Below are 24,476 nucleotides of genomic sequence, written 5' to 3'. Positions count from 1 at the left end.
CCTTTACCTGTCGGAACTGAGGACTCCGCTGTAGCAGAACCTCCTTCAATGCCGCCCTTGCTTGCCGACACTAAGGGTTCCGTCACAGCAGAGCCTCATTCACCGCCTTCTCTCTTTGTTGAAAACAAGAACTCTGCTGAAGAAGATACTTCTCCACCATCGTCTCTGCGTGTTGAACCTAAGAACTCTATCACGGCGGAGACTCCGTTGGTGGAGAAACAACTTGGCCAGATGGCAAATCAGTTCGCGACTCTACCGAATCCTGGGAAACTGGTGAAGGAAAAAACCATAAATGGATGGCAAGCATCGGTCAATGACCTGACTGGAAGCGTTCGCAACATGCTGGCTGGCAAAGGCAAACAGATTCAGGAGCAGAAGCCTGAGCTAAAGCTAGAGTCAAACACAGAGCCATCTGCAGTGACAACCACATGGCCAGGCACAGGTCTGAGTACAGAACTGAGTCCAGGGCTTGAGACAGGTGCGAAGTCAGCACTCAACGCAGGACTCAACGCAGGACTTAAGACAGGTTTGAAGCCAACACTCAACGCAGCACTCAACGCAGGAGCTGGCGTAGGGCTGAGCACAGATCTGAAGCCAGCCCTTGAGGGGGGAATTGATGGTTCCACACAGATTCCGGAGCTGAAACAAATCCTTGACGTAGGACCTGAAGGTTCCACACAAAACGTGGAGGCGAAAACGATGCTTGAGATAGGACCTGACGGTTTAATCCGGAATCTGAATGGAGAGCTTTGCAGCGGACACCAGCTGCTTGAGCATCTCAGCAAGCTTGGACTATATGTTGGCGAACACATCGATGAGCACCTTAAAGGTGGCCATATGACGCATCACGCCGATGGAGCACCGCACAAAGTGAAGCACGAATGCCACGATACAGATGGTGCAAACGATGAGCCTTCCGACTACCCCTCCAAACCTCCCAGCACTCTTCGGTCTGCAACCTATGGCCAGTCACAGCAGGAGTCCACCGAAGTGCATCAAATTGACGCTCAACCTAAGCAACGTGATCCCCAGCAGTTCTCAAGAGCTTACGAATCTCAGAACCCACAACATCCTACTGCAGTGGCTGAACAACAAGGAAAAAAGCAGGACTCCGATTACTCTCCTCTCAAGTTCATACCGGACGCCCAGCATATCCACGTGAAGAATGGTCCCGGCCAACTGAAGCGTGCACATTGTCTGTCTATATCCGGAAGACCGGATCATAAGCCATTGGATATTGCGGGGCACGCAAGTCCAACTGAGGCGCTGGATAGCAAGGAGTTCTTCATGGACTTGCATTCTGGGCAATAATCTGCTGCCGACAAACATCTGCTCGTGGAAGGCCCGTTAGAGTGGTCGAGTTCGAGATCGATTGGGCTGTGGTCGGTGTCACGTCAAGGAACAGAATCGCTTTTGGAAGAGAAAACTACAGACTGCTGTTTGTGGAACAGGGTTGACCGAGGGTTCCGAGCTCCCAACACTTGCCATGAGCTGGGCTCTGGCCTGCTGTTAGGTAGACTGCAGATTGTTTCGTGGAAAGTAATGATTAGACTGAAGGATTTAGTCAAATTGGACAGACGATATAACCATATATCCAAAGAGTTACTTTGTGTTCCCCGTGAAATTTAATCTCTGATGCCGGCTTTTGTACTTTATCACACTATACGCCCTTGGAACTCCAGGTCCACTCTCAGCCCCTTTACTGCTTGCGACTTGTTTCTCTACCCGAAGACTGTACGAATGTAAATTAGAAGGGTGCAGACAGACTTTGAAAAGGCTAATCCCAAGTGGACAATGTGATAAATGGCGCGCCTAGGTAAAATGACAACATCCTCCTTTAGTGCAGCAAAAGGGTACCGAAATCTGTCTGTGCTGAGAAATAGGCTCTCAAGCGGCTATAAGTCAAATGGGACTTGCAAAGTTAGATATAAATATCATGTTTTACAGGGGGCAGCGATTCTCAATTAGTGCACATAACAGACGAGTGGCCGGCACCACATCTTGGAATTTACCTTTTTGCATCGTACTTTTTTGCTCATGGTGCACGAGGTGAAGTTCCCGAGCCAACAGAGACAACATCGACCTTCTGCTTCAGCACGGCCAAGCAATCGACTTCTACCAGTAACCCCGATTATTGGCATAATTTCTGTGGACGTAAAAGGTGCTGATTTTCTGAGCGTCACGATTAGAGTTCATCTCAACTCACTACGGTCAATCAAACCAGTTCCCAACCCCAACGGCCGGATCTGAGCCTGATCAGTGCTGTTCCACCCATTGTTTACCACCGGCAGATGCTGCTAGCGGTTATGCTACCTGACTACATGGGATATAGGATGTTTTCACCTCGATCCGACGCGGCTGTTCTAATTCGGGAAGCCGATCAGGTAGCCCCTTAAGACTTGAGATCTGTCAAGACATGATCAATCCAGTGCCCCAGCAAGCGCCACACAACTAAACCGCATATCCGCTCCTTCTCTCTCCAAGAACTTCAGAGGCCCCCACAGCAGCGCCTTCTCGGACAGGACATCCTCGTCTCCTTCCAGCTTTCCTCGCGCGATGGGTCCCTTGCGGCGACCGTCAAGCTCCCATAGCGTCCCATCCTCCGTCTTTACGAAACATACATAGTGTAGATCGACGTCGTCCTGGGCATCGGGGGCGGCCGTTGCGCCTTGGCTGGCGGCTTCCTGGTGTGCGGAGGCTAGTGCTCTTGTTCCTTCGATGAGCCTCGATCGTTCGGCTGGCGGCAGAGGGATGGCGGACTTGATTAACTTGTCGAGATCTGAATCTGACTCTAAATAATGAATCCCTCCCGTTAGCGATCTTGGGCAAAAGGGCATGTGTTTATGCGGGGCCCACTTGCCAATGAATCCCCTCGCCGGCCCATTACTAACAGCATGCAACAAGCCCATCAGTCCACAGGCGTTGCGAATCGTCTGCTTGTACCAAATAACGGGCTCACCCTCGCCCTTGCCGGTGTATTCGGACATGGGTGCATCCTCGGCCATGCGCTGTGACTCGTAGATAGCTGAGACGGGGAAGACCAGCAGCAGCGCCAGGGCGGGCCGCGGAATGAAGGCAAGAAGTTCGGGGTCGGAGATGGAGTATACGTCATGGACCTGTAGCGCTTGGCTGAGGCCGAGCTTGTGGAGGAGGTTGGTCATCAGCTCCGGGTTGGCTTCGAGAGGGATGAAGGCGGGGGAGCTTCCCGGAGGTGGATCTGGGTGCGTTTGCGTTGTGGCCATGATGAAGGAAGGTTGGTATCGGATAGTGAAAGGCTCGTATGTGTGGCTCTGATACGAATGGGCTTGGGTGCAGTCGGATTTGCAGCCAAGTAACGACGAAAGTACTGAAGAGACTGCAAACGGCGTCCAAGAACGTGGGGTTTGTTGAAGTGGATTGCAGTTGCCCCTCCAAGGCCGAGGCAGCAGTTATGACGCCACAATGGCCGAGTCCCACTGTTTAGAGTATATAAGGAGCCGATTTCCACTGTGGAGCCAGGCGGCTCAATTGATCAGTTTCTTATCCAGTCTATTGGTCTCTACATAGTAAACCTTGAAGTCAACGTCGTGAAGAGATTCAAGCGCATTGGGAAATCGGACGAAATGAAACAGCGTAATACATACGCTTTCAAATAGAACAGGATTAAACCGTCGATCTCCAATCTTGTGGAAGGAATTCTCACAATCTTCATCTTTTGGACAGGTGGGTGGCGATCCGTTGACTGCCCTCTACAAGGACACATCTTCATGTTCACTTCATACGGGAAGCAGATTTGCTAAACCACCAACAGGCAAGCAAGCCTATTTTCATTGAATAAATACGGAGTTTTTGTATGCTTTCGAGTTGACAGATCCCGTGAGAGGGGTGCTAAGGGTAAAAAAGGGAAGGCCAAACTTGCTCTTAGTTTTTCCAAGGGATTCATGATACACCGACCGCTATGTTGGAACCAGAGGCAACCAGAATGGCCAACCGTTACACCCTCACATCTTGATACATTGTCGGAAATCAGGTTCTTTACTGTGCATCAAAAAGCAGCGACAGCAACCTCCCGGAAGTGCCGACCCAACCATCTCTTGGCTTTGTAATTGCAATATTGAACGCCCGTCGGTAAAGACAAAGTCCTCGTTGAATTTGACAACCTATATCCCTGAAAAAGCCATAAACATGTCCACCAGGAAGATACTTCATCTCCTACTTTCTGATGCTGCGATTAGGACTGACCATTCGCTCCGCCTTCATACTCCTATTTGCCATTCCATCAAGGCAGTACTCCCTCCTCCCGACTATTGGTCAAGCAACTAGCAAACAAATTGTTCTACTGCTGCCACATACGTGATCCATCATCGATCTAGTGCACCAAAAAACATACATGCTGAACTCAGAAGACCGTATGTCGGCAGCTTCTTAATGACAGTCTTGACAACCACTAATTATATCTTATTACTACAAGCCAGCCCACTCTATATAATCTGCATTGTGATGCCACAAGTCATGAGCGGGAGGACCCAAGCCATACTCAGGCGCGGTTTCTCTTCTGTCCGTCCTCTATAATCTACACTCCCTACTGCTGAGCCCATGATCCTATCTGCCTCTAATCCATGTCCGGAACGCCGTCGTAATGCATGCACACCCGAGTTACTCGTGACCCAACCAAATACATATTATCTCATGCCTTCGCCCTATCCCGAAGCGTATGTCTCCTCGTCTCCTCCAACTCATCTTTCATGACGCTATTGAACTCGTCAGGATTGTCGAGGTAAAGGTGATGACCTGCTTTCTTGATGATGATGACCCTCGCAGCACCATTCTCATTCCGCTTCTCCTCATCGGTAGAATTCAACAATGCCTTCACCTTTGCTTGCTTCAATTTCTCCTCAGAAGCAAGCCCCCCCGCCACATCCATCCAATCATTCTCGCCATACATGAACACAACTGGGAAGCCAGTCTCTTTCATCGCGGGTGAAGTCTCAGTTGCCGGTTGTACCACCTGCCGGCCGACGCCTTGTATCCTGTTGATCACTGGCCTACGCGCATGTGCGCCTGGTGCAAGAATGTATGGGAGTGCATATTCACCACTGCCTCGTTGCCGGAAAAGCGAGTAGGCATAATCATGCAGTGTCTGAGCTTCCACGGTAGGGAGATGATTGAATCTGCGTGAAGTCCAGCCCGATACAAATCTTGGACCCAGAGGACCTGTCAAGCGAACGATACTGAAGGGTGAGATATTGGCATCCCATAACCAAACGAGCCAGCCAGGGTATGGGCGCTTCTGCGGCGGATTCACACCGGCCTGGTTGACCTTGTTCTGAACGTCCATGTTGTTGCGGTCAGATCCCTTGGTGATTGCTCGTTGGTCTCGGGTGAACTCATCCTGGAAAGTCGATTCTTCCGGCTCAGGCATGTCGGCATTGACAGCGTAGGGATCTTCGGGAATGCCCACAGGCGAGGCCAGGATAAGCTTATTTAGGTGCCCAGGATACTTGAGAGCGTACGATACGGCCAGGTAGCCCCCCAGTGAATGGCCGAGTAGAGTGAATTTCTCCAGCTTGCGCAGTTTTCGCCATTCCTCCAGTGCATCGATGAACCAGTCTTCGGCTTCTTTGACCTTTCCAACTTGGTCTTTTGCGTGAATCTTGAACGGTGGCCGTGTCGAGTTACCCATTCCGAGCATATCGAGAGCGTATAGCTTCCATCCTTTTGAGCGGGTTATGCTCTCGAAGTTCTTGTAGAAAAACCCCAGGCCAGCTCCGTAACCATGAAGCATGACCAACGTATCGTCAACCGGCTCGCCGACGCGCTCAACCGAGAACTCGTTTAGAGCTCTGTTCTTGCCGGATAGCTCAACCATGGTTGACCGCCAAACCCTGGGACCAAAAGGGTCTATCTTGGTCGACGTTTCGATGGCGCGCGGGTGGTCTGCTGAGGGCACATTGTCTAGAGGAACTGTACTGTTGGCAATGGCTTCTCGGAGATAAGGTATGCAAGAGATCACGTTCCTCTCCGCAACCGTCGGCGTGACGCTCGTCCACTGTTTCCCGGTGTCAGCTCAGACTACCAAGCAGAGACCAGCACCTTGCGCTTGGCGTACCCATTGGTGGATCGCATCCTTGTAGCCGAGGGGAAAGAATGGAGGCATTCCGCGTTGCTTTTGGGCCTGTTCGTGTTGTTCTTTTGCTCTCTGGGAAGCCAGCGGGGACTGCTGGCCTGTCCTAGGAACAGCCGCTTCGGTCGACATGTTAGCCCGGGACGTCGCAGGGGTGTATGTCTGGAATCTTAAAACAACTGGGACAAGTTTCCTCGGCGGTATTAATGAGGAGAAAGGAGTCTTGAGCATACCGACTGAAGGTGGTGGGAAGGAACGCGCCTACTTATGGCCGAGCCACCTGAGAGGGCGACAAGCTGATATAGGCAGAAGCACACTACGTGTACGTGGAGTTTATGTAAACCCCTCCCCGACTAAGCTTCTATGATCGATACATTCATGGGACCAAGCGAATTGACTCGCCGTGAAAATCTGAAGGACAGATCGCCCGCACCGAATGCGCTCGCTTTCGGATTGGCCGTGTAGGAGGAAGAGGAGGAATCAAGCGTATCATTGACGTGGGCTGTGCGGACTTGACGGAATTCGCGGATTTAAGACCAGGCGAAGCCCGCTTTTACCCTGCAATCTCTGTGATCGGGCCTTAGAATCTCTCCGTTCCTGTCGTCCTGCGCAACTTAAAACTCCATTTGGCTACGGGCGCTTTCCATGCTTGGACCCTCTTGTAACCTTCTGTCAGCAGAACCTTGGCCATGGGACGAATCTGGTATACATTTCGACGAGTGTTTGCTGTGCTTTATTTAGACAGCCATTCCCACATTGTCGCAATCGATATGCCCGGCTTCACAAGCGGTCTTCGCCAGCTTTATGAAGAACGTTGCACCTATATTTGCTCATTTGCTCGCGCATCTCAGGCAAGGAAGTACACACTCATGTAAATACAGCTGCAAAGGTACTAAAGTTACTCTTCCCGTTTCTCCAGACGAGAGATACGGGTTTCACATTCTACAGTACAGTTCATGACGTGTTGGACTTTCAATAGCAGAAAAGAATGCCATTATCCAAAACTTCCAACTCGAACATAAACATTTGATTACAGCAAAAATAAAACCGTCACAGTTCCAGCGAACCGATCCATCGCGTTGAAGGAACTCACTTGCAGATCCAAGATCCGGCAGTGCAGTCTCCACTTTACCCCAGACTCTCGAATATGGATCAGATATTTATGCTTGTTATACCAGTGACCCAGAAATCGCTGAACTTGGAAATAAAATAGCACCACGTCAGCTTTGTCTCGACCATGTGGTCCACCGTCGCCTTAGCGGTGCGCCATTTTTTGGCCCCCTCAGGCTCTGACTTGTCGTGTAGAGGACCGGTCCATATTTGAGGGAACTCAGTTCAAACCTAGGTGAGACCCGGCCGAACGTTGTGGTATATTACCGTGTGATGGTTTGGGTCGTTGACGGGTGCAAATATTCGAGTTCAGTTCGGTGGGTACAGAGGCTCCGTTTGAAGTTTCCATGGTTTATTGTCACTGCAACCTCGTCTTTTTGCATGGATGAAATCCGCTTGGGAGTCTGTCTCGAGAATCCGGTTCTAGTGAGATGGATATCGGTGTGGAGACCTGCTGTCTCTTGTGCGTACCGAAGTTGAGCCCTGGCTTCTCAGATGACAGTATCTCTTGCAGTTCTTCGACTGGAGGCATGGCTTCAAATTGCATTTGCAAGGAGAGGTTCGAAAGAACTGCCAATTGGGGTTAAAAGGGTCGTGCTGATGAAATTCGAAAATATGAAGATCCAACGCTATATATCTATATTCGGGTTTCTCAGGGCAGAACAGCACGGGAATATACCATCGAACCAGAAGCAAAGATGGGTCAACTGATGCCATGACGTGTACGCAGATTGTAAGACACACAAACAAAGCTGAATCATCAATCTGCTAAGGGGATATCAAGTGCGTGCCTTATCATGCAAGTCGACGCGGTTTTCCACTGTAACAACCATGCTGTGGCTTGGTCCGTCTCTGGTCACCCCTCTCTTGGGTGGAAACCTCCGAGGTGTTACGCAAGCTGACGACGTAGATTGCATTGCAGTTGTCAAACTGTACGCAAGAAAAGCAGGACGGACGAGGATCTTCCCTATTGAGATTTCTACAATGCAACGATGTGCACATGTTTCCGCTACAAGCCATGAAAATGAATAGGTATCAGTGTCAGTTGAAATCTGAACCTCACCTCGTTCAGGATGGATGCACCTGGACTCAAACTTCGGTCTAACCTAGAAGACGAGGCATGGGTCACGGGTAGGATGCACGAAATAGCGCGGAAGCCAAATAGTGCAGGGAAGCAAACGAGATATGACAACTTCCATCTCAAGGAGTGCCAATTCAAACTGCAACTATGGTCAACCCTAATACGTGCTATCGAGCAGAGATCAATGTAGTGGGCGAACACCACTTGAGTAAAGTGCAAAATCGTTGCAATTAATCCTTCTGCTGCTCTGAATAATCCCAACAGTTGACTCGGGGCTAGCCCTTGAGATTACAGGGGAGCTTGCGCTATGGCCAAGATGGAAAAATATGGGCTGCTGATCGTACCGGGGGCTCTTCAACTGGGTCGATTCAAACAATGACGTGAACTCCTTCTGTCTAGACGCAACCATCCGTTCGATCTCCACGAATACCTCCAACTGTTTCCCACACCTGCGTAGTCCTTATCATTCTGTACGAATGCACCAATAAAGACTATCGCATCGCTGACGCGGACGACGTCGTCCTCAGCAACAGACGATTTCGGGTAACGTCGTACGTACGACACGCATTGCCTCAAAATGGCAGACTCCGTCGACTCTATTGTCAAAGGGGCGCCGCAGCCCAGCGCCAACGCCAAACCGCCGCCAACGGGGACGAGCCCAATAGGTTCCGTCAAACCGGGCGACCCACTGAACCACACACCGAGCTCGCCTTCTATGATCTATCTCAACATGCTGATCCTCGAGGCGTCGCTGCGCGCCCAATATCTCGACCTGCGTACGCGTCGGCGCAAACATACGTTCTTCCTTAGCTTGCTTTCCGTCTGGCTGCTGGTATTCGGATATGGGCTCTTTTTCGCGCCCCGCGAGGATGGCAATGGTGTGGGAGGGTCGGTATACTGGGTTGTAGACATGACGGAGAAAGTGTGTTTCATCAGTGGCGTTGTAACAGCCCTTTTGGTATGGGGCACGGGCATATGGGATCGTGGTATACGATGGCCGCGAAGATGGTTTGGCATATCCAACAGGGGCTTGCGAGGGTTCAACTGCAAATTAGTTATCATCAAGAGGCACTGGTGGGTCGAGGTGGTCTCAACCATCGGCTTCTTCTTTACATACGGCGCATTCTCCGGCACGGCAGGCCAGTATCGGTTCGTGGATCCGTCGATTCTTCGTGAAGTTGAGAAAGAACTCAACTTGACGCACCGAGAACATCCGCCACTTCCTTTCGCCAACACCGATGAAGAGAAAGGAGGCCACGAGGAAGATCTTGCACCCGGGGGAGACTATGTCAAGCTCCTATTGCTGGCGAAGCCATTCTCGCCGACATTCCGGGAGAACTGGGAACTGTACAGAAGCGAGTACTGGGAACGGGAGAACGAGCGTAGGGCCTTGCTACGTAAAAAGCTACGACAGCGCGACAGAGAAATCGCGAAACGGCAGAGTCGCTGGTTCTGGTGGCTTCCGGGACGGCGACGCGTGGAAGCAAAATTGCATGTCACTTTACCTGGCGACGAGAAGACACTACACCATCGACCCTCGCAGATTCTCAAGGACCACAAGCGAGCAAGGAGCGGCAGTGTCCGTCGCGGCAGCACATCGGCAGGCTCGTCACGCAGTCCCACGCCTACGATTGAGGTGGAGGACTGTTTTTTCAGCAGGAAAGCCAGCACTGCATCCAACTCGTCAGATAAAAGGCGCAAGAAGCAGGGCTCGACGAGAACCAAGCGTCCAGGTGATTCGCGATCTTTAACGCCGGATTTCCCGTCACCACTTGCTAGAGAAAGCAATATCAGCACGTCTGGGTTTGATTCAGTGTCGGGCTCAGGAGGCGAAGGTAGCGGGCGAACATTAAGGAACAAGTCGCCTAGGCGCCCCAGCGTATCGCCTTAGGGACAGCGATTCGACGGACGCGGCGTACTTTGATAGAGTAGCGGAATAATCAGGCATTGTTTTGGACTTCGAAAAAGATTAAGTCCTTTTTTCAAGCTTAGGTCCTCTTTAATGCCTGTGATGACCTTTCCGGAATAATCCACTTCATGCTGCACCTCTACCTAGCACTTAGCCTCGAATTGCCAGTGTCGGAGCTAGTCGTCACGGGACGATCGAGCGGGAAAGTCTGGCTGGAAAACGTTGGAATTGTTGAACTCGGGCGTCTGATCATTGAATTGTCGGCTCGCCTCAAATGCCATCCATGTAGCTGCTATCGAAGTCAATCGGTTGGACTGGTCCCTGAATTGGCTGCGTGGTGGCCCCTACCTCGAAGTCGTAATGGCAGTCGCCCCACTAAGAAAAACGCTCGAGCCTAGCTGTGTACTTAGGTACTTAAGTAAGCCAGCCGGATATAAGATTGAAGCCTGGGGAGAGGCGGAGCTTCCATTCAACTTTAAATCACCATGTCAGATCCGGGGATGAGACCTCTGGGAACCCAAATTGAACGTATTTGGCGACAAATCCCGTCTTTTGCAGCCGACACCGCGAGGGTTTACCCATGGTAACAACAACCCCGGCCCTACTTGACCTCCAGCTCTGGGGATTTCAGGCGTTTGCAATCTTCTACCAAGGATGCATCTTGTTGACTTTCTAACCAACTTGCATCTACCCAGCTTGCCTAGACCCAGAAGCGGCTTCTGTCGCATTTCCTTCTCATCACAGCTAACCGACCAACTACCTGGCACGCTCCACGTCTCTATTTGATCCCGTCGACCTTCGGCATCGACCTTCTGGATCATGACCTTGTATTTTCACAACGGCAAAATGTCCACCAGCTCTGTCCCCGTCACAGCAGTCCCTACGGCCCCATACAGCGCAAGGCCGCCCAGTCCACCAGCCATTCTGATCCCGGCACCACCACTGGCAAACTCTAATCAGCCCATCCAAGTCGTGCCCGCATACAATAGCATCGATCCGCTATCTCTCAGTGCTCAAGATCTTGCCATTATTACCCAAGGCAAGGCTCAGACCGCACACGACTCGGGATGCAACTGGAACTATGAACACCGACGCAAGGCACAACAAATCACCGACTGGCTTTACTTAGGCCCTTCAAATATCGCGCGAGACAAGGAGTGGCTGCAGGCTAATGGCATCACGATGCTTCTGGCCGCACGAGACTCGCGCATGGCTCAGTTCCGGCTCATGGCAGTGGGCAGAGTAGCTCAGGAGCTGGGCATTGAGGCAGAGCACATCGACGTATCGGGGAACCAGGAGCTGATTCGTGCATTTCCTGATGCCATTCGCAAAATCAACAACCACCTCTTGCGCATCTACCATGAGCAGGCAGTCTCCGACTGGTCTCAGCAAGTACAGGATGGTCGTATGGTTATTGACAAGACCAACTTTAGACGAGGCAAGGTTCTCGTGTTCTGCGAGACCGGCAATGACCGATCGGCCGGCCTTGTCATCGCCTACCTGATGTCCATCTTTGGCCTTGACCTGGTCCGCGCCAGCCAGTTCGTCACCTTCCGCCGCTTCTGCATTAGTATCGACGAAGAAATGAAGTATCTGCTGAAGACGTACGAGGATATTCTCACGGCCCAGCGTACAGTACATAAATTCCAGATAGCCGTGCCCCAGATCACCGCCACACTCACATCTGCCAAAAAGTCAAAACGACGCTTTGATGACACCATGAGCAACGACGATGAAGCCATGGCAGGAACAGGCTCGTTCTTGTACGACATAGATCGCTACGTTGGTCGCGCTGACTGGGCTCCATTCCAGGACAGCACCAAGGATGACGTCATGGGTGAGGATTGAGAAACCACCGTAAAGGACTGCATAGGAGGCATCGCATCGCATGGCTTGGAGTTTACGGTTGGTTCTTTTGTGGCATGGACATTCAACACCAGGAAGGGTTTGACTGCGACAAAACTGCTAGGTTCATGGTCATCTGGCGTTTCAAGGAGGATACCCTTGTTTCAGTACATATACTCGTGGCCTCTCACGAGTTCGAGCAGCGAGGATCACTGCAGATCAATTTTCTGCTTCTCCATGGGTCACACTCTGAATACTTTGTTTTTGTTTTATCTCCGTACCTCGTTCGATCCGAGCATGTCATCTGATCAAAAGATTAGTCGAAATCTCAATGCGGGGTGATGCTTGATTTTTCCCAGTGGCGAAGTCTAAATGATGCCGTCCGTTAAGACATCAGGTGGACCACCGAGCTGCCATATCTAGATATACCAAGGCGTCGGGTTGTCTGCCTCTCTACTTCCCTCTATGACAGACCCTGACGGGCATTGTTGTCATCCCCGTTGAAACACAGTTGGCTACTACATAAGGCCATACTCAACGAGCTTTCGGGGCGGGTCAATGGTTAGGTAGGCTTACAACGACGGGAAAACAGATTAGCCGTAGCCCCAGATCTGATCTGTGTCCCACAAGAGCTATAATAGCTTCGACTCCAAGTCGGAACCCAAGGAGTAGGCAGTAGAATGCTTGGTTTTTGGTTTAGACTAGAGAAAGGATGGCTGCGGACTTCAGTGTCCTTGCGGCCTGTCACCTTGCCCTGCGCATGGCATTTCCTCGATCAAGTCAACTTCTAAGTATAGCGAATTATAGTACGTGGGTGTTGATTGGGGGTCGTCACTGCAGAACTCTGATATGACTACAGAGAGTTGAAATACTGGAGATCTGCTAGCTGCAGCTTGTCCCAGCTATGTGCGGATATGTACACCCACATGATTTCCAAGATAAATGTCTGGACACATCCAAACTCGTGCCTTCCCAGTCTCTGCAGCATAGAAGTGATAAAGTGTTCAACAATGTTCCCGCAACGGGGTTCCCAAAGAGTAGAGGCCAAATTGGCTTCGAAACTAATCCACCATGACAAATGACAGTTTCGAAGATGATCAATGTAGGCATACAACAGGCGTATAACTATGAATCACCTATTATCAATAGTCTTTTACGATCTGCTGGTTCAACTGGAAGGTACTCCGTGGACATAAGCATTCCAAGTCATTTGCCACTTTAATTCCAGGGGGACAAGGTCATATTCTTGCAACAGCACTTTAGTTCCCCAAATATACATCTTCCACATATCCTCCAAGAACATATTACTTCTGATTTCAGCTCTGCTACCCTCCCGTTAATCTCTTGCTTGCCTTAGGTCTTGCTTTGGGTCTTTGCCCCTGAGCTTGGTTCTCCTGGTTCCATCCATTCTTCTGTCCCCCCTTTGCACATTTCCTCTCGAGTTGTTGCACTGACTGCTGTATTCTAGATGATATACTCTCTCGCGTCTTAGTTATGTGTCATATGAATAGTGCCTCGAGTCGTTACAGAAATTCGTTCAGACACATCCTGCCACTTCTCGAGTGAAGTCTCGAGATCATTAGATAAAACACCAACTTTGGACACAGACTATTGATGCTTGGGACTTTATTTGCCCTGCAAGTATTGTCGTAGCTGCTGGGGCACTCGAAACTCCTCAGAGGGATCCGTCCCAAGAAAACTCAGCGGGTGTAGCATGTTTGGAGCCATGGAGCTTGCGGAAGAATTAGTTTTTGGGAAGGGGACATGACCAAACCTATTATCAGACACTCTTGGAATTTATAAGAAACCTGGGGTTGTGTTGTTTGACAAGTGAAGACCAGCCATGGGGTGTGATTCTTCCGCAAGATACACAGTTTTGACCTGATAAAGATACAAAAGGTTGTCTAAAAAAGAAAAGAAAGTCTCCTCCTTCCCTAAAGAGCGGGAAATCAATGCTGGGAAAAGAGACGGAAGGCACGCTATCAACGAATTTGGTGATAAACCCCCCAGGAGTCAGAATCGTCAGCTCAAAATCAACTTCGCCTGTCTTCTCAACATGTAGACACCAACGCCCTTAAAATCTCGTCGCCACCCCCCAAGCCTACTGCCAGCTTGACACGGAAAATTACCATGTCCGCCAAATGATGGACTAGTCACATACCGTGGATTTAGTCCTGCTCCTTCTTCGCGGATTTTCTATGGTAGATTCCTCTTTGGCGCTGTCATTACTCTACTCGGCTTGTTCAGTTCTTCACTCAGTCTTCAGAGAGTGCTTTCCGCGGTGAAGGCAGGTTTCATATACTCATGACCCAAGTATCTGCCTCCGTGAGATGCTGTACATTCCTCTCTACGTCCCAATAATAACCTTTCATCCCGCTATCTAAGACGCGATTTCCAGCTCAACAACGCGTCTACCCTTGACCAACAGGGATTTTCTTCAGCATTTCACATTCTCCGTCTCACCATCTTGATAATCAAGGTCCTGCTGCTGTAGCATACACCCACACACAGGCTTGCCCCGGCCTTCTCACGACGTCGCCACAGTCAACGCATCAACTATCAAACCCTGACTCTTCCCGAATCAGAAATTTACTGTTCGCCCCAGAAATGGCCTTCCGGTTCCGTGTCAACAGCATAATGACCGACATCGAAATGGATATACCGGTTGAGAAGGAGGAAGTCGCAGGTCCCAGTGGTGGTGTGGCTAAGACGAAAAGCGCCAACACTGAAACGGCTCACATCGAGATGGCCAACAACGCAATAGCCACAGGTAAGCTTAACCAGCTAACATACCGTACCCCTTTTAGGACAGAAGATAACATCTCCTACCGAAAAGACAGAGACGACTATATGGCCATTGAAGACGAGGATAAAGTCTACCCCTTGTACCCAACAGAGAACGACAGTTGGACCACGGAAAGGGAGCCCGAATACCATGCCATTCACCCATGGATACGTAAGAGACATAGAATTTCTACCCATCATCCGAAACGGAATCAAAGGAGGTGCATACGTCGGCCTGGTCTCCTGTTGTACCCAGTAGAGAGCGACGGAGAGATCAATGAAGACGAATATAAACACTATCATCAAAAATGGACCTCAGACATGTACACACGTCGTCGTGTTCTCCAGATATCATCGCATGAAGAAAGCCCCTCTTTCGAACCAGAGCATGAAATCAGGCCCTATATTAAATTGGAGCGTGCAGACAGCCACTCTGTTGAATCGGAATATGAACACTGGGCTACCGAATCAGACTGCCCTGTCGAGCCAGCGTATGAAGACTGGTTCTCTATCCAATCAGAGCATGAAGGCAGTTCCTCTGTCGGATCAGCATGCGAAGACTGGTCCTCTGGCGAATCAGTGCATGAAGACAGCTCCTCTATCGAACCGAGGCATGAAGTCGGTCCTCCTCAGCCAATAGACTCTTGGCGAGCAATGTCATACGCACCCCAAGCCATCATACTCCTCATCATGACCCAGGCCGAAGGCTCGTTCAATACCGCACTGAGAAAGCTCGGACTCAACTACTCGGAACGCGACAGCTTTCTATGGAAACATCGACATCTCCATGCAAACGCGGAAGACTGGAATTATTGCTGCAAGCACTTATTCGATACACAAGGCTATGAGATCACCCTACCAGAAGACTACAAAGGCCATGAGCCCGTGTTGCCCCCTTTGATCGCGCACCGCCAGATGCACCACGCCGCTCACTTCCTGGACAAGATGGGTCTGTGTTATATCAAGAACAATGTCCTTGGCTGGGCGAACACGAAGCCGCTCAGCTGGCCCTTACACATTCCCTTTGTAGACGACGAGTCAACCCCCGAAACTCGGCTACAGGAGGCCCTGGACTTTGAAAACAACTTGCAAGAAATTCAGGAGTCTGATGCCGAAGGGGTCGTGCTTCAAGGCAATCGGGTGTATCGTGACGAAGAAAATGGCTTGCAGGTAATTCAACAGTCTCATGTCGAAAGAATTGACTTGCAAGGCAATCCAGAGTCTCACGGTGAAGAAAACGGCTTGAAAGTGACCCAGGAGCCTCATAGCGAAGAAGAGCCTCTCGACGAAGAAAGCGATTGGGAACAAACTCAGAAATCCAATGCCGAAGAAAGATGCTCGAGAGCTAGTCAGGCCACTACTCAAGTAATACAAGCGGGAGCTCCACGGCCGACGACTATCACAGGAAGGCTAGCTCTTGCGAAAGTGAGCAAACGGTCGAAGGAACAAGCGAGAGCTAATCGGGCGACTACTACCAAAGGAAGCCACTCCAGAGCCTACCATGAACCTGGTGTCGAGGCAAGCCACTTGGAACACAATCGGGGGTCCGGCGCAAAAGCAAACCACTCGAGGGGCAATCGGGTACCTGTTGCCGATGGAGGCCACTCTGAAGTTGATCAGGGGCCTGGTGTCCAGGGAAGCCACTCCGAAGTCAGTCAGGTGTCTGGTGCCAAGGGAAGCGACTCACAAGACAGCAAGGAATCTGCTGTCGAGTGCCAGGAGCAAGTTTCCGGCTCTGGTGACCAAGAACAAGGATCCGAGTTTCAAGCTCACAATCAAAAGAAACCACGGCAGCCGGATCGGATTCCTACGACTACGAGGCAGACACGGGACAAACAGAAAGAAAAACGGAATTATGCGAGAAACCTCGCACAAGAGGACAGCGAGGGGTGGGAGAAGGAGATTCAGGTGCCACGAGATGACCATAAGAGCGACAAGTCATTTAATCTATCAGGAAGAAAGAAACCAAAGGAAAAAGGCGAAAAATATTCCCTGAAAGGTGGAGCGCCCCGACCACGATGATGACATGGACATCACGGATCCAAGTACAGCATGCCGGCAGTGAAAAAGGGAAACATGCTGTTCTGGGGTTGGAGTTGATAAGAACACGCATTCTTGTGCAATCTGATGATTCCGTCCTGCTTTAGTAGATGAACCAGGGTACACTGGGTAGCATATCCGTATTTTGTGGTAGTTGAGCAATTCGATGGCTTCTAGGATCTGAAGTTTTCAAGTTCTGCCGTGAAAAGCGAACTAACTTGACCAAATGTATGATGACACAACTGTAACCAGGAAGTTGTCAATCATAGATACACGTACCTGTACTTAGTGATCATGACTCCAAAATCACAGCCAACACAACCCTATCCAGGCTCTCGCACCATCTGGCCACATCACTAACAAGTCCTTCCATGTCTCTCTCCCCAAAAGCAGCAGATATATCACAAGAAGCCTGTGATTAGTTCAGGTCATGTATAATCAATACCCTACTGCTGTTGCTATTAAGCCCAGAACTTATATGTTCTTTAAGCCGGTAAGCCCAGGCTTCTTTAATGTTATCAGTGCGCCACGAGTCGTGAGGGGCTGACCAAAAAGGACATCCAGCAGGGGTTCGATGACGAAGAGGAGACATGTTGTCCGGTTCCCTCGCTGTTATCATGTCTTGATGCAATGTCTAACTTTGAAATGGTACAGTTCGGGAGAAAGATACCACTCAGGTGAGAAGTCTTGCGCAGCATCCGGCCCTGGTCGGGATGGTCAGCACTGGCGCCGAAATTCAAGCAAGTCTCCGGATCCCGTAAGCGGCGAGGTCAAGGTATCGGCTGGAGTTCCACGGAGTTCTCACAGAAGTATCGTGTGAACTTGTGATACTCTGCAGAATCCTTCGGCTTGAATAGTTGGCTGAATGCGTGGTGAATGTGCTGAAAGAAAACCGCTGATACACTAACGTGGGTATAAAAGTCGACTGTGCTCTGACATGGAGGCCTGTGTTGCTTCTTTGAGAAAGAGTATTGGCCTACGTCGAATTCACTCAGATCATAGCTTCTCACCATGTCTCCTATCCTGGTTGGAATCATTGGGTTGGGCGCCAGTAAAGCCTCAATGGCGCCTGGAACTTGGAGAGTCATTGCTCATCCCGCATCGATCCAAGGCCTGCCAGACTACACGATCTTTGCCGTTTCAAACCCCACCGTCGAGTTTGCAAAGAGATCAATCGACGCACATGGACTCCTTGCGGACACCAGAGTGTACGGAGATGCAGAAGATATTGCCAACGACCCGAACGTTGGCATCATCGTTGTCAGCGTCGAGGTGGGCAAGCACTTTGACCTCACAAGGCCTACCCTAGAAAAGAAAAAACGATATCTTTTTGGAGAAGCCCCTCGGATCGAACGTTGATCAAGCAATGAGATTGGCCAGGATGACCTCAGACAACAGTATGAAAACGTTGGTTGGCTTGCAATCTCGACCTGATCCCCTGGTTCAAATGGTCAAGAGCCTCCCTTTAAGCGGATTTATCGGTCGAGTGACGAGCTCCAGTGTAGTTGCTTTTCCAAGCACATTTGCCGTGGACTTGTGGTCCAAGGGAGCGGAATATTACCCTGAATTCAACAGTGGTGGCAATGCGTTCACCATCTACTTTGGACATGAGTAAAAGACGAGACCAGCTCCGCGACAGGAAGATGCAAAGGTTTTATCTGCCAGTTCTTCATGTCTTTACCTACGTCCTTGGTGACTTCGCCGATGTCCGAGGACCGCTCAAGACTCAATATACGACGATAAAACTGATGGATGGCTGGAACGGCAAAGCCCCGAACCCGGCCTATCCCAAGACAGCAACCGACCACATCCTCGTGCAAGACCCACTCAAAACTGCTGCAGCAACATCCATACCTTTCCGCAAGATCAAGTCAGCGGATGAAAACGTGGGGACCCATTGGATCATCACTGGCACCGAAGGCAAGATCGAAAATGTCACCCTGGAGAGCGGATTTGCAACGGCAACCCCGGACCCAGCACGGCGTTCGTTGCAGTTGAAGATAGACACAGCTGGAAAGGCCAAGAACGTTGACTTTGCAGCTGATGACAAGTCACCAGCTGCCCAAGTTCTGTTTCCCGGAACCAGCGCTGCCAGGCTGTATGAAGACCCCACAAAGGGAGGAGGAGATCAAGTGGCAAGTGGCCTCCTTTGAGTCAGCTCTCAGGACTTGTGTTCTGTTGGGAGGATTACGAAACTGCTGGGTGGGAATTGTAGGATGCTCTGGACCACTTGGGAACCTCGGGTAGGTTGTGTTGAAAGCAATAAGCCAAAGACTCGACCTTTGTTAGTTGCAGTGCTTAATGCCGTTGCCGGCTCATATGATAACTGATCTGTGGATTGAAGATGTCACATCCCAATCTCTAAGTGCTCGAGTGAGTTTAGCCAATCGAAAGCATTACCGTATCGACAATCATATATACTGTATAATCACACCGTGCTGTCTAAGCTTCCCTTCGGTAGTTTGGTAGAATGGCCCAACGTGTATGAACACCACCTCTACATCATAGCATATTATAACATGAGGTTCACGTGAAATTGGTCTCTGTGATACGCTGTATATTCCAACTAGACGTTGCTAGACACCATCAAGTCTAGGCCCGTGCTCAGCCACGCCCGACAGACGTCAGTTCCCAGCTCTCCCAGCTACTTCCCTCGAGCTATCGTCCCCCCATCGTCCACTACATACCACATCCGCGACTCCATCTCCATCCGTCGCCATGGCGCCCCGAATCGAAGCGCAGGAAATCGAGACATATTGGAATATCTTCAGCACGAGAACCAATGGCGGCAAGTTCCTCACAGGCGAGATGGCAGCGCCGCTGCTGAAGAACAGCGGGCTGCGCGACGACCAGCTGGAGCGGGTATGGGATGTCGCCGACGTCGACAACGACGGGAACTTGGATTTTGAGGAGTTCTGTGTGGCCATGCGCATCATCTTCGACATAGTCAATGGAGTCCGTTGAAACCTCTACGACCAAACCCCCGTCGGCGGGGCCGGGCCATGCTAACAGAGAGTCAAGGAATACGCTGATGTGCCCGCTGCAATACCCGACTGGCTCGTTCCCGAATCCAAAGCGCACCTTGTCCAAGCGAATCGCGCATTGTCGGGTAAGCAAGTGCAATTCGAACAGGTGGAGGATGACCCCGACTCGCCCGGCCTGAAGGATGGCTTCGACTGGTACATGAACCCGAAGGACAAGGCCAAGTACGAATCGATATACCAGGAGAACAGAGACATGAGGGGGGAAATGTCCTGTGAGTCCCCCCCCCACTACATACAATTACGATTTTCCTCATTTTCAGTCTACTAACAACCATACGCTCCTGCAAGTCAACGCCCTCGAAGATCTCTACGAATCCCTCGACGTGCCCGACACGGACATCCGGTCGGCCTGGAATCTGGTCAACCCCTCGGCTTCCTCGACTATCAACAAAGACGCCTGTCTCGCCTTCCTCCACATACTCAACAACCGACACGAAGGCTATCGAATCCCGCGTACGGTGCCCGCCTCGCTCCGCTCCTCCTTCGAGCGCAATCAAATTGACTACCAGCTCGACAGCCGCCGCAACGCGTCGGCGGCCTCGCGCTGGGCCGCCAAAGCCGACGAGACGACGAGCACCGGCCGCAAGGCCAAGTTCGGCGATCAGTACCTGACGCGGCTGGGGCGGGGCGGCTTCAAGAGCACGGGAACGGATTTCAGCACGGCTAAGACGGATGATTGGGAGGAGGTGCGTCTCAAGAAGCAGTTGCAGGAGCTCGAGGACAAGATGGCGAAGGTGGAGGAGATTGCGACTCGGAAATCAGGTGGCAAGCGAGATAGCAAGCCGGCGCTCGTCAAACGGGAGCTTGAGCAGTTGCTGGATTACAAGCGGAAGGAGCTGCGGGAACTCGAGGAGGGCACAGGGAAGGCGAACGTGGGGGCTGGCTTGAGGGGGGTTTCGGATGACTTGCAGACGGTCAAGGAGCAGGTTGATGGGTTGGAGGCGCATTTGAGCTCCAGGATGCAGGTTCTGGATCAGCTCAGGAGGGAGATTGATAATGAGAAAGGTGGGAGATGAATGGGTTGAAGAGGGAGACTATCATCACATTATAAGCGGGTGTAATGCGACGTTATGTATATCAGCAACTTTGCGGACCTGCGGACCTGTGATATTGACAATGATCATAGAGATGTAGAAATACTTTGAGAGTATTGTAAACAAGTCATAAGTACCGCGTGTGGCGTTTGGGCTTAAATCGAAGTCAGTCAACATTGAACAAGGACACTGGTGGGCGCAAGGAAGCATATTTTATTAGTCTCGCCATTGGATATTGTTAGTCAGCAGGAATCAAAACACAAGGGGCAGGGTATCTATACAAATGATACTCAACACCTCCCCGCTTCCACGTCATGGTTCTTTACACCATACAAGAGTACTTGGGCACACCAACAACCAATGCTGCTTTTGGGACAAATTCACTACCCCGTATCGATTCCACATCGACTGCCGTTTCAATCGAACACCTTGCCCTCGAAGAGTTGCTAGACCTAAAATGAGCTTCCGTCAATGTAACCGGGTAGATGATTAGTGCCTAGCGTCTTGCCCTTGATCATGTACACCATGAGCGAGAAGACCTTGAACCCATTGATACGACCGGCGCCACGACCGCGGCCCGTCGCACAAAGGAATGGGTCAACGGGCAGCAGCTTGACGGGTATAGGGGCCTTGCCGTGGAGGATAAGATCAAGATTCTTGGCTACACCGCCGGCCTAGCTATTGTCAACTTAACCCGATGGTGGGTTTCAAAGGAGGTAGACTCACTTGCTTTTGCGTGGCCACGAAACTTCCCCTGGGAGACCATGCGATATCGCCAGCCGCCCATACGTTCTCCACGTTCTTCACCCGGTAAAACTCATCTACGTCGACGAAGTCATGCTCCTTCTTGACCTTGGCGGGCAGATACTCCGAGTTGGCCCGCATGCCCATCGTGGGCAAGTACAGATCCGTAGTGATCTTCTCTCCGTTCTCGAGCGTGACCTCCGTCTGCCCATCCGCAGTTACGTTGTGGCCAACCACTCTAGCACTCGTCTTGATCGTGACGCCGAGCTTCTTCAGTTCACTCGCCGCATTCCCAGCAATGACGTCTCCGCCAAGGATCTGCGGGTCCGCGGACAGAAGAACGACCTCCTTGTCTTTGTATTCGTACCGGAGCTCACCGGCCGTCTCTACGCCAGTCGCACCAGCACCGGCGACCACAATGTGCTTCGCTGCGGCAACCTTCTGTTGGGTATCGCGCAGCATGGCCTGAATCTGTTCATTGGTGCCATTACCCTTCCATGGGACCTGGTCATCGACGGTGCGGGAGCCAGTCGCCAGGACCAGGTGATCATAGTTTAGGGTGCGCTCGCCGTTAGCTGTTGCGATGGTGACGGTTTTAGCATCCAAGTCTGAGCTTTCAGCGGAGCCGACGATGAACTCGAAGGCTTCAGCAGGATATTTGGAGAAGCCCGTCTCAATGGAGGCACTGATCTGCTCCTCCGTCAACACGCCTGGCACGATGGCGCGGACGGAGGCCATATTCCAGTATAAGTGGCTGTTCTGTTCACAGTTTTAGCATTTTGTACGACAGTGTTGCGGAGCACCGGCCAACAACCACAAGTTCGTCGTGGCCCTATATAAGGTATGCCACACGAGCTCTCACAGGCAAGGTGCACCTCCCAATATGAGCGGGTCTGAACTGCCATGCTCACAGCTTCATTGGCTGTTGAAGCTTGTGCAGACTCCATTATGACGCTGGGGGCCTCTTAAACCTTAGATAACAAGCAAATGGGCCTACCTTGGAAACAAGAATAACTTTGAGATCCTTGACTGAATTCCGTGTGTACTTGAGAAGTCTGTGTGAAATTTCGATACCGGCATAGGCACCGCCCAAGACCACGATGGTTTGCGTCATGATGTCGTTTTGCTTCTGTTTTGATGTTGTGTTGGTTTGTTGGCAAAGTCCGGCACACCCAGTTTCAGTGTTAGTCCTGAAATCGTTCCGTGGGATCAGGAGCTTCGACTGTCAAGACCAGCAGCGGGAAATACCAAATTGTTAAGCTGGAAGAATCGCGCCCCGGGGGAGAAAAAGACGGTTTTTGGCCTACGCGATACAATCGTGGGGGGACAAGAAGTGCAAGTCTAAAGACTAGTGAATGGCGAGAGGAGGGTACTCAAGCTTTTATAATGTCAGGTCATCGGTTGGTAGGACATGGGAAGGGAAGCAAAAGCACCAACCAATGTTTTGCGTCTCGAACGGAAACCCGAGGCGTCCGGCGCGGCTCACTACAACGCCTCTGCTGCAGCAAGGGTCCTGAGTATGAAGAGAAGCTAGATTTTGGGATGAAAAAACCCGTTTCACAAAGGCGTACAACCTAATCATCACTACTCATTAATTACATGTTTACAAATTGGTGGATCAGCCTGAGCGGCATTCCCCCTTGCGAGGCCGGTCTTTCAACTTGAGCTCTGTCCATGTCCGAGTCCGAATCCCAACAGGATGTCAAAGGACATGGCTCTACACTCCTGGCTAACAGTGGAGTGCTTTGCCATGAAGCTGGTTCGGGACTTTGCTTGACCAAATGGTGTCCGTTTCCGTGCAAATACAACCCGGTTTTGGCGACATCTTTCAGTCGCAACCTGCACTCTACCTCCCACTAGGCCGGTTGGATACACTGGCGATATTGGCTGCGACATATCGGTCTTTAAGCCTCCCGGATGGGCAATTACGCAGTTGTGAATAGAAGCCCTTGAAGCATAAACAGCCTTGGAGAGGACCACAATTTCGGTCCCGAAGGTGTAACAAGTCAAATGGCTAACCGCGTTGGTCTACGTGGAGTGGGGGTGGCTCAAAGTAGACATGTTACCAAGTTAGGATAAGCTCGAACTGGCAATAATGTGTGGTGCCAGAACGGCTTTGAAAATTGAGTCAATTCCTCTGTCTAAGCCAACGCCAGTGAGAGACCGAGATCACATACTTCAGCAGCTGCCTATCGCAACCTCGCGACTTGTTGCCTAGGCATTGCCTTGTGCATATGCAGCAACGTGGGAACTGCAGCAGCCACCTCAAAGATTGGCTAACATCTCACGTGTTGATTTCAGTGTTCAAGTTGACTTCTGTCGACAAATTCCATGCAAAGAATGCTGACTGTCCGGAATGACAATGATTTATAGCAATGTGGATATCCGGTGGCGTAATCCTCCGCACTTATTAGGCTTGGTCAGGATCAGCCATCAAAACCTATTTCTTTAGCTTCGAACAAGCTGGCTGCTCAAGTAAATGCCAAGCTTGAACCCAAAAATCGTCGAGATGGAGTCAGAACACCAGCTGTCAGAGCAAGCTTGTGACCTTCAGTGGAAGCTACCTGCAAGTGCAGCCCCTGATGGCGTAGAGCGAGCCAATCACTTGCGCGGAAAGAGCTCATCTTGGTGCCCCACCATATCGCCATGTGCAAGAACAACCCCGCGTTTCCTCAACACATATGAAAGCGGATCAGCCTGTACTCCCGTCTGGGTATTCAACAACTACATAAACGCGAGCATCTCGAGCCTCACACTTTTCTCGAATTCACTTATACAATCA

The 24,476-nt window shown here is 50.9% G+C and overlaps 9 protein-coding genes across 9 annotated transcripts; 6 read left to right on the top strand and 3 right to left on the bottom strand.

Annotated features, from left to right (window-relative positions):
• Nucleotides 1-736: 736 nt before the first annotated feature.
• BCR38DRAFT_433148 (uncharacterized protein) lies at nucleotides 737-1,580 on the top strand. The gene has a single exon (XM_040860233.1). It carries the CDS (start codon nucleotides 838-840, stop codon nucleotides 1,309-1,311), a length of 474 nt encoding a protein of 157 aa, XP_040716718.1. The 5' UTR covers nucleotides 737-837; the 3' UTR covers nucleotides 1,312-1,580.
• Nucleotides 1,581-2,018: 438 nt separating this feature from the next.
• On the bottom strand, nucleotides 2,019-3,469 carry BCR38DRAFT_433147 (uncharacterized protein). The gene is made up of 2 exons (XM_040860232.1): nucleotides 2,861-3,469; nucleotides 2,019-2,791 (listed from the first exon to the last, which is right to left on the bottom strand). The coding sequence occupies exons 1-2, from the start codon at nucleotides 3,240-3,242 to the stop codon at nucleotides 2,421-2,423; spliced, it is 753 nt and encodes a 250-aa protein (XP_040716717.1). The 5' UTR covers nucleotides 3,243-3,469; the 3' UTR covers nucleotides 2,019-2,420.
• An 869-nt stretch (nucleotides 3,470-4,338) lies between these two features.
• Nucleotides 4,339-6,618, bottom strand: BCR38DRAFT_433144 (Alpha/Beta hydrolase protein). The gene is made up of 3 exons (XM_040860231.1): nucleotides 6,337-6,618; nucleotides 6,089-6,222; nucleotides 4,339-6,028 (listed from the first exon to the last, which is right to left on the bottom strand). Exons 2-3 carry the CDS (start codon nucleotides 6,134-6,136, stop codon nucleotides 4,667-4,669), a joined length of 1,410 nt encoding a protein of 469 aa, XP_040716716.1. The 5' UTR covers nucleotides 6,137-6,222; nucleotides 6,337-6,618; the 3' UTR covers nucleotides 4,339-4,666.
• A 2,253-nt stretch (nucleotides 6,619-8,871) lies between these two features.
• Nucleotides 8,872-10,185, top strand: BCR38DRAFT_457687 (Spo7-like protein-domain-containing protein; the record flags this gene model as incomplete). Its single annotated transcript, XM_040862065.1, has 2 exons — nucleotides 8,872-10,097; nucleotides 10,164-10,185. The coding sequence occupies 2 exons, from the start codon at nucleotides 8,872-8,874 to the stop codon at nucleotides 10,183-10,185; spliced, it is 1,248 nt and encodes a 415-aa protein (XP_040716715.1).
• Nucleotides 10,186-11,049: 864 nt separating this feature from the next.
• BCR38DRAFT_484975 (dual specificity phosphatase) lies at nucleotides 11,050-12,051 on the top strand (the record flags this gene model as incomplete). Its single annotated transcript, XM_040863819.1, has 1 exon — nucleotides 11,050-12,051. One exon carries the CDS (start codon nucleotides 11,050-11,052, stop codon nucleotides 12,049-12,051), a length of 1,002 nt encoding a protein of 333 aa, XP_040716714.1.
• Nucleotides 12,052-14,655: 2,604 nt separating this feature from the next.
• On the top strand, nucleotides 14,656-16,854 carry BCR38DRAFT_484974 (uncharacterized protein; the record flags this gene model as incomplete). Its single annotated transcript, XM_040863818.1, has 1 exon — nucleotides 14,656-16,854. The coding sequence occupies one exon, from the start codon at nucleotides 14,656-14,658 to the stop codon at nucleotides 16,852-16,854; it is 2,199 nt and encodes a 732-aa protein (XP_040716713.1).
• Nucleotides 16,855-17,600: 746 nt separating this feature from the next.
• On the top strand, nucleotides 17,601-19,208 carry BCR38DRAFT_465957 (uncharacterized protein). Its single transcript, XM_040862716.1, has 3 exons — nucleotides 17,601-18,144; nucleotides 18,212-18,483; nucleotides 18,524-19,208. The coding sequence occupies exons 1-3, from the start codon at nucleotides 17,884-17,886 to the stop codon at nucleotides 19,023-19,025; spliced, it is 1,035 nt and encodes a 344-aa protein (XP_040716712.1). The 5' UTR covers nucleotides 17,601-17,883; the 3' UTR covers nucleotides 19,026-19,208.
• Nucleotides 19,209-19,357: 149 nt separating this feature from the next.
• Nucleotides 19,358-21,143, top strand: BCR38DRAFT_433133 (actin cytoskeleton-regulatory complex protein END3-domain-containing protein). Its single transcript, XM_040860230.1, has 3 exons — nucleotides 19,358-19,827; nucleotides 19,894-20,128; nucleotides 20,205-21,143. The coding sequence occupies exons 1-3, from the start codon at nucleotides 19,591-19,593 to the stop codon at nucleotides 20,930-20,932; spliced, it is 1,200 nt and encodes a 399-aa protein (XP_040716711.1). The 5' UTR covers nucleotides 19,358-19,590; the 3' UTR covers nucleotides 20,933-21,143.
• Nucleotides 21,143-23,280, bottom strand: BCR38DRAFT_433130 (uncharacterized protein). The gene is made up of 3 exons (XM_040860229.1): nucleotides 22,692-23,280; nucleotides 21,677-22,453; nucleotides 21,143-21,624 (listed from the first exon to the last, which is right to left on the bottom strand). The coding sequence occupies exons 1-3, from the start codon at nucleotides 22,806-22,808 to the stop codon at nucleotides 21,403-21,405; spliced, it is 1,116 nt and encodes a 371-aa protein (XP_040716710.1). The 5' UTR covers nucleotides 22,809-23,280; the 3' UTR covers nucleotides 21,143-21,402.
• Nucleotides 23,281-24,476: the final 1,196 nt, after the last annotated feature.

This window comes from Pseudomassariella vexata (genome assembly GCF_002105095.1).
Source record: "Pseudomassariella vexata strain CBS 129021 chromosome Unknown BCR38scaffold_6, whole genome shotgun sequence".
Taxonomy (NCBI): Eukaryota; Fungi; Ascomycota; class Sordariomycetes; order Amphisphaeriales; family Pseudomassariaceae; genus Pseudomassariella; species Pseudomassariella vexata.
This window is presented reverse-complemented; position numbering and strand designations above follow the sequence as displayed.

Coding starts and splice junctions, on each gene's coding strand:
- BCR38DRAFT_433147 (XM_040860232.1), bottom strand. CDS start 3,242: ATGGCCACAACGCAAACGCACCCAGATCCACCTCCGGGAAGCTCCCCC. Junction 2,792..2,860: donor GCCGGCGAGGGGATTCATTG/GCAAGTGGGCCC, acceptor TTCATTATTTAG/AGTCAGATTCAGATCTCGAC.
- BCR38DRAFT_433130 (XM_040860229.1), bottom strand. CDS start 22,808: ATGACGCAAACCATCGTGGTCTTGGGCGGTGCCTATGCCGGTATCGAA. Junction 22,454..22,691: donor AAGTTATTCTTGTTTCCAAG/GTAGGCCCATTT, acceptor AACTGTGAACAG/AACAGCCACTTATACTGGAA. Junction 21,625..21,676: donor TCGTGGCCACGCAAAAGCAA/GTGAGTCTACCT, acceptor GACAATAGCTAG/GCCGGCGGTGTAGCCAAGAA.
- BCR38DRAFT_433133 (XM_040860230.1), top strand. CDS start 19,591: ATGGCGCCCCGAATCGAAGCGCAGGAAATCGAGACATATTGGAATATC. Junction 19,828..19,893: donor TCTTCGACATAGTCAATGGA/GTCCGTTGAAAC, acceptor CAGAGAGTCAAG/GAATACGCTGATGTGCCCGC. Junction 20,129..20,204: donor CATGAGGGGGGAAATGTCCT/GTGAGTCCCCCC, acceptor CGCTCCTGCAAG/TCAACGCCCTCGAAGATCTC.
- BCR38DRAFT_433144 (XM_040860231.1), bottom strand. CDS start 6,136: ATGCCTCCATTCTTTCCCCTCGGCTACAAGGATGCGATCCACCAATGG. Junction 6,029..6,088: donor AGGATGCGATCCACCAATGG/GTACGCCAAGCG, acceptor ACCGGGAAACAG/TGGACGAGCGTCACGCCGAC.
- BCR38DRAFT_433148 (XM_040860233.1), top strand. CDS start 838: ATGACGCATCACGCCGATGGAGCACCGCACAAAGTGAAGCACGAATGC.
- BCR38DRAFT_465957 (XM_040862716.1), top strand. CDS start 17,884: ATGTCTCCTATCCTGGTTGGAATCATTGGGTTGGGCGCCAGTAAAGCC. Junction 18,145..18,211: donor TCATCGTTGTCAGCGTCGAG/GTGGGCAAGCAC, acceptor TTTTTGGAGAAG/CCCCTCGGATCGAACGTTGA. Junction 18,484..18,523: donor ACCATCTACTTTGGACATGA/GTAAAAGACGAG, acceptor GAAGATGCAAAG/GTTTTATCTGCCAGTTCTTC.